The sequence below is a fragment of the Bison bison genome, unplaced genomic scaffold (genome assembly GCF_000754665.1).
Source record: "Bison bison bison isolate TAMUID 2011002044 unplaced genomic scaffold, Bison_UMD1.0 scf7180017864371, whole genome shotgun sequence".
Taxonomy (NCBI): Eukaryota; Metazoa; Chordata; class Mammalia; order Artiodactyla; family Bovidae; genus Bison; species Bison bison.
This window is the reverse complement of record NW_011494943.1, coordinates 6,877,522-6,884,385: the sequence shown is the minus strand read 5'-3', so window position 1 is coordinate 6,884,385 and position 6,864 is coordinate 6,877,522. Positions and strand designations below refer to the sequence as shown.

At 55.9% G+C, this 6,864-nt stretch overlaps 1 protein-coding gene across 1 annotated transcript in view; it reads right to left on the bottom strand.

Moving 5' to 3' along the window:
* Positions 1 to 679: 679 nt before the first annotated feature.
* Positions 680 to 6,864, bottom strand: part of OTOP3 (otopetrin 3) — a 6,675-nt gene continuing 490 nt past the window's right edge. Inside the window, exons 2-6 of the mRNA XM_010856137.1 lie at positions 6,602 to 6,819; positions 5,585 to 5,643; positions 5,191 to 5,309; positions 2,024 to 2,838; positions 680 to 850 (exon numbers count right to left, since the gene is read on the bottom strand). Coding sequence (XP_010854439.1) covers positions 680 to 850; positions 2,024 to 2,838; positions 5,191 to 5,309; positions 5,585 to 5,643; positions 6,602 to 6,819 — 1,382 coding nt within the window. The remainder of the gene's footprint in view (positions 851 to 2,023; positions 2,839 to 5,190; positions 5,310 to 5,584; positions 5,644 to 6,601; positions 6,820 to 6,864) is intronic.

Here is a 6,864-nt window from a genome sequence, read left to right as displayed (position 1 = left end):
CAAGGGGAGGACCAGACAAAGGGTTTACACCCCTCCTGGCCCAGAAGTAGGACTGTTCCAGCCCCACAGCCCCGCCCAGGAGGACTATCCCTTCCCACTGTATGTGGAGCGGCAGCTCTGTCCCCAGGAACAAATGCCACGAAGCCCGAAAGGAATCGATCAAACAAACAGGGTTTATGGCAGTGGGAGAGAGGGTTGTTGAACCCTGCCTGGCAGCTAATTAAGAAGCTCATTAGGAGACAGGGCGTGTGGGGAGACAAGGGCAGGGCGGCCTGCCGAGCCGCGAGCTTCCAGATGTCCTGGGCTGAGCTTGGGCCAGGCAGGAGGCTGAGCCCCTAAGCCTGGCTGGGGAGGGGCTGCACCTCCCCAAACTCCCAGCGCAGGGCTGTCCCAAAGGGTAGCTGTGAGGGCTTCCTCCTGGGCTGCGCTGACTGTGGTGGTGAGCAGTGGGCAGGCCCGTGCTCCGTCCTGGATGTGGGCTTTAGCAGCTCAGTGTCCAGGCCCCGCTCTTGGTCTGGGCCTAGAGACACTGACACTACCCCCCAGTGAGGTTCCAGGGCAGAGCAGGCTTTGGGGATGCCAGGCTGGTCTAGGTGCCCCTGGAATGGGGCATCTGGGTGACATTCTCCCCGGCCCTGGCACTTTAGGGGTCTGCAGGGCGTGGGTTCCTCGGGCGCCCTCAGGCCCCCAGGTAGACCTCCACCAAACCCCCCACAGAATGCATGCGGTAGAAGACCCCCAGAGGCAGGCCAAAGTTGACGACGGTGAACCACGTCCGGTAGCCATAGAAGTCCTTTTCCAGCCCGTTCTCAAACTCCGGGTGGATGCCGAAAGCAGGCATCATCCATAGCTGGGAAGGAGAGGAGGGTGCTGAGTGAGGGGCTCTCCCATCCCCCACGGCCCTCGGCTCAGGGGAAGCAGGCCCCCTGAACCTGCGGCTCCTCCATGTCTCCTCCTCCTCAGGATATCAGAGCCGGCCCCTCTGCCCTTATATCTCCCTCCCCCTCAAGACCTTGAGCCCCCTCCTCAGTTTGCCTGGGGCCAGCCAGCCTGAGTTCCAGCTGAGACCCCCAGCTGCCACTCTCACGGGACAACCTGCTCCCTCAAGCGGGGATCCCCCGGCCTCGATCTGCATCCCTCTTTTCTGCTCTGGGTCCATTCTTCCTCTGTCAGGACTCTGCCCACTCCACTCCGACCCTGCCTTCTGTCCAAATTCTGCTCATGTCTTAAGGCCCAGGCCAAACTTTCATGAAGCCTTCCTTGGCCACTTGGGTCCACATTTCCTTCTTTGAGCTCCTACCTCCCTTTAGGGCCAATGTATTACTTATGCTCTGCCTGGAGCAGAGGTTTTGCCATCGGAGGTGTTGCCAGCACATCCAGTACCAGCATGGGCTCAAACAACCTGGAGGTGTCCCGGGACTGCAGACTCTGGGAATATGGGCAGGTCAGACAGCCTAAGCCTCAGTCTGCTCATCTGTTAAATGGGGACAGCAATAGTGCCTGCTTCGTGTGTTAGTGTGACGATTCAGCGAGGTGCAGGGAAAGGTGGATTTGAGACTTGGCAGCAACCAGGCATTGAGTGTTACTGTTAAGGCCTTCCCCTAGAGGTTCTGTAGAAAAACAGGCACTTTCTGATCTCTTCCTTTGACTGAATTCAGTGGATGATTAAATATTTGGTAACTCTCTAACTGGTTCCCCTGTGTGTCCCCAACTAAGCAGTAAGCTCCCCTGGGAGCTTACACACATGTGTGAAATCCTACACACATGTTTATAAAGAGCACTTAGCTACAGGCTTGGCACCTTCATCCATGCCAGGTAACTTGCAGGGAGCTGGGGGGCACTCTCAAGCAGCATCAAGCTCGTTGGAAAGAGGCCTGTGTCCTTGGCAATCAAAGGACAAGCCAGTCGCCCTGGGGACTGTCAGTGTGCCATGAATGCACCTTGATCCATTCCTTCCTGAATGACGCTCGCTGGGGCCGTCTCACCAGCTCCACCCCGCACGTCTCCCGGCCCCTGCACTCACTGTGATATTGCAGAGGATGAGGAAGAGTGAGATCTCCTTGAGGGCTCGCCGCTTCCAGTTGAGGTGGCTGTAAGAGTGGATGTAGGCCATCGAGGCCCGCCGCAGGTCCTGGCCCAGCTCCAGCAGGGAGCCCCTGCGGGGCGGCTCAGCCTCCCACTTCCCGGCCAGGCTCTCGGGAGTCACCTCCCAGAGCGGGCGGCGGTGCAGGCCCTCGATGATGAACAGGTTCTGGGCCATATGTTGGAGGATGAGTAGCAGTGAGTAGGCCAGGATGAGGCAGTTGAGCAGCTCGTGGGGACGGGTGGCCACAATGGCCACGATGGAGAAGTAGGAGATGCCCATCTGACCCAGTGCCGCGCCTATCAGTAGCACCACGTCCAGGCTGCGGGTGGGGTTCTTGAGCGTGTCCAGCTCTCGCTCCTCCAGCCCGTGGATGGCCGTGCCCGCCAGGCACGCCAGGCTCATAGCGGGCAGCGCGGCCACGTAGAAGGCATAGTAGACGGTGAAGTACTGGCGAGCGATGGCCGGGCCACTTGCTTGGATCTGGAAGAGCACAAAGACGCACACGCCTGCCACCAGCACCAGCAGGCCCAGCAGCGGCCCGAAGATGGCCCCGTGCAGGTGGAAGGACGGGGCGCCGGGGGGGGCGCCCGAGGCGGGTGCCAGGCAGCGGCCCACGTTCCTCCACATGACGAAGAGCACGGTGCAGCAGATGAGGCAGTACTCGGTGCTGAAGGGGTAGAGCATCAGGTAGCCCTTCCGGAAGACCTCGCACATGGTGATATTGAGGCACAGACAGGTGTTGGTGCCGTTGCCTGGGAGGGTCAGGGCGGGAAGGGACAGAGGTTCAGGTGGGCCTTGCTCGGGGGAAACCAGAGGCACAAGTCAATCCCGTTCACCTCCTGGAGTGTGGCTGAGGTGGAAGAGACCCAGCCACCCATTTTGCAGACATGGAAACTGAGGCCCAGAGAGAGAAATTGGAAATCACAGAATGGGTGGTGGCGCTGCATGTAAGAATCTGCTTGCCACTGCAGGGGACACAGGTTCAGTCCCTGGTACGGGGAGATTCCACGTGCCTCGGAACGACTAAGCTCATGCTCCACAACTACCGAGCCTGTGTGTGCCACAGGAGAAGCCACTGCAATGAGAAGCCTGCACACCGCAATGAAGAGTAACCCCCACTCGCAGCAACTAGAGAAAGCCCTCACAAAGCAACAGAGACCCAGCTTGACAAAACACACACACACACACACACACACAGCGGAAATAACAGGGTGGTCATTTCTATTTATTTCGTTGTTTTTTGTGGAACCTTAGCTCCCCAGCCAGGGATCAAACCCCTGCAGGGGAAGCGTGTAGTCTTAACCAGTGGACCTCCAGGGGAGTCCCCAGGATGATCATTTCTTGACAAAAGGATTCTAGACCTCAGGGGCCAAGCTTAGATAAAGCATTTGACATATGATATCTTCAGGGCCAAAGCTCTACGGATGACTTGCTGAGCACGAGGGGAACCCTGTAACTTTACACTGAGAAGCTCTGGCTGCTACACCTGGTCAGTCAACAGCATCCACCGTGTGGTGATCAGACGTCCTTCCTGTGATGAGGTGCCCTGCAAAGACACAGCATCCCCGGTGGAATGCTGGTGTCCAGAATGCTCCTCCTGAATCTAATCAACACTTCAGTCCACACTTCCCATTTCTAGGAAAAGCAGGGAAGAGGGGAAGAAGTCAAATGCCACCATGAGGAAGCAACCGGACCAATCTCAATGTCATTAGGGAAAAAGAGACTTAACTGAGCCACCAACTGTATTGCATGTTTGAACAAACCATCTGTAAATGACATTTCTTAGGCTGATTGGACAAAGTCAAATATAGATTTATCCATATAAATGGGGATGGGGATGATGTTAAGGAAGTTAACAATTATAATAGCATTTTGCTAATGTAGGGAAATATATCATTTTAAAGGCTTGCATACTGAAATGTTTTGAGATGAAATGACAGGATTTCTATAAGATAAGTAACTCACCAAAAATATTGGAATAAATATGCCAAAGTGTTGAAAATGATTACATCTAGGTTATGGGTATGTCCTGTTGTACTCATCTAGATGTCTGAATTGTTTAATCATAAAAAAATCCATGATGTCACTTGCCAAAAATTCTCTTTGCATAGCTCTTCTGAAGAATGGATCTGGAGCATAAAGAATGCCACAGTATCCAGGCGTGCCAAGATTTATGCAATGGGTGTGTGAGTGCATGAGTGTGCTGAGAAGGCGTGGCTGTACACAAGTCAACATGGCGATGGCACCTGGAGGGGGGGGTTGTATACACACACACAGGTGTGGCTGAATCCCACAGACAGCAATGCTCCTTCCGTGTAGTTTATAGGACATGGCCTCTAAGCACACCCTGTATGGGGGGGTACTGCATACATGGGAGGATGCAGGGCGTTCTTTCTGCCCAGAAACATTCTGTTCCTCCTGATAGCTGACATGTCCAGGTGCCTACAAGTGTGTTAGGAAGACATTCCTTTCAGTCGTAAAGGCTTCTCCGTTTCTTGCAAGTAAAATGAAGATACCAGGGGTGGAAGGGCATACCTGGACTTATTGGTGGGTCAGTGGCCAGCTCACTGACAGCTAGATGGTGCCCAGGGAGGGCTTGCAGAGCACTAGAACCTGGTGGGGCAGGCCCAGAATGCAGGCAAAAGTCAGTACCCCTGGCAACAGTCAGTTTTTGTTGAGTCTTGATCTGGGCTCTAGAGTTTGCTCCCAACTGTACAGAGTCACTGAGCCTCACCCGTTTGAGGAAGTGTGATTCATGCATGTGTGTGTGCACATTCAGAGATGGGGGGGGGGGGTCTCGGTCTCTTCTTGCTGCAGCTGCTGCTGCTAAGTTGCTTCAGTCGTGTCCGACTCTGTGCGACCCCATAGACGGCAGCCCACCAGGCTCCCCTGTCCCTGGGATTCTCCAGGCAAGAACACTGGAATAGGTTGCCATTTCCTTCTCCAATGCATGAAAGTGAAAAGTGAGAGTGAAGTCGCTCAGTCGTAACTGACTCTTTGCGACCCCATGGACTGCAGCCTACCAGGCTCCTCCGTCCATGGGATTTTCCAGGCAAGAGTACTGGAGTGGGGTGCCATTGCCTTCTCCCATGGTCTCCTCTTACCTGAGAGCTTTTTCATGAGGGCACTAAGCTCAGCCTCGATCTCATGGTGCATGGAGTCATTGGAGACAGCCAGAAGCCACAGCAGCAGATTCGTGGCCAGCGTCAGCATCAGGCCACACCTGGAGGAGGTGCTACACTCTGCCCACACAGCCTGGCCAGCGCCCTGGATACCGCGCATTCACCATCACTGCCTTTGGGGGGACCGCTCTCACCCAAAGCCAGATCCCACCTGCCATTAGAACTTCAGGAGGGGCGGCCCTAAGGGCTCCCCGGGACCCAACCAATCCATAGTCCCAGGGCTACCCTGCCCAGGGAAGCTGTGGGGGGTTGGCGTGGGTGGGGGATGGGGGTGCCCCAGGAGTTGTTGCAAGGAGAGAAGGGGCCCACATCTCACCTAGTGAAGTTGGTCTGGATCTGAACGCAGTCCTTGCAGTGCTTCCAGAGCACCCAGGTCTGAAAGAGAACAGGCTTTGAGCTGGGAGTGCTGGGGTGGGGTGGAGGTGGGTGGGGGGTCCATGGTGTGTGTGCGCCAGTGGCCCGTGTGTATTTACAAGGAAGAGTGAGGACACCTGGCTTGGATTCCTGGCTCCACTGTTTCCTTGCTGTGTGGTCTTGGACCAGTGGCAAAACATCTCTGAGCCTCAGTCTCCTCGTCTCTAAAATGGGACTAAAGTGGGAACGCCTGGGCCTCCCTGGTGGCTCAGTGGTAAAGAATCTGCCTGCCAGGGCAGGAGACTCTTGTTTTAATCCCTGATCTGGGCAGATCCCACATGCCTTGAAGCAGCTAAGCCGGTGCAGCCCAGCTCCTGAGTCTGCACTCTAGAGCCCAGGAGCCGCAACTACTGAAGCCCATGTGCCCTAGAGTCCGTGCCCCACAACAAGAGAAGCCCACCCACCGTAGCCGGAGAGTAGCCCCTGCTCCCTGTAGCTAGAGAAAAGCCCATGCAGTAACGAAGACCCTCCACAGCCAAAAATAAATAAAATTATTAAAAAAAAAAACAAAAAGAAGAGTAGCTCTGCGGACTTCCCTTGTGGCCCGGTGGTTAAGACTCTCTACTTTCACTGTGATGGGCACCGGTTCCCTCTGTGGTCAGGGAACTAAGATCCCACATGCCACACGACCAAATAAAAAATAAATTGTATTAAAAAAAAAAAGCTCTGTATATCCGGGTGGGGGGTGTAGATTTAGGTATGTTCTGTCAGATGTATCTATAGGTGTCTGCGTTTCAGTGACTCGTGCGCAGCGCTGATGCTGACACTCGTGGGTGGCGTGGTTGTGGGCGCAGGGGGCATGTCGGGGCTGGGGGTGGGCGTGGTGTGCGTGTGCACCTCCTCTGGGCCGTGTAGACGTTTGCTGATGCGGTTGTTTCTAGGCATAGAGTGCGGAGTGGGGGTGGGCGAGGCCAGTCACCTGGACGCTGATGAAGACGACCTCGATGGCGGGGAAGACCAGCTCCAGCTGCGACTTGCAGCGGATGTGGCTCACGTCGTAGCCCACGCGGAAGACGTTGAGGCAGACGGTGCAGCTGCCGAAGAGCACCAGGGATCCTGGCCGGGCCGGGGGTGGGGCCATTGGCACCTCCAGGAGCGGGCACCCTCCCTCCCCCGGCCTCTGCATCCACCTCCACTCCCCCACCCCCGCTCCGGGCGCCCAGACACTCACCCCGCACCCAC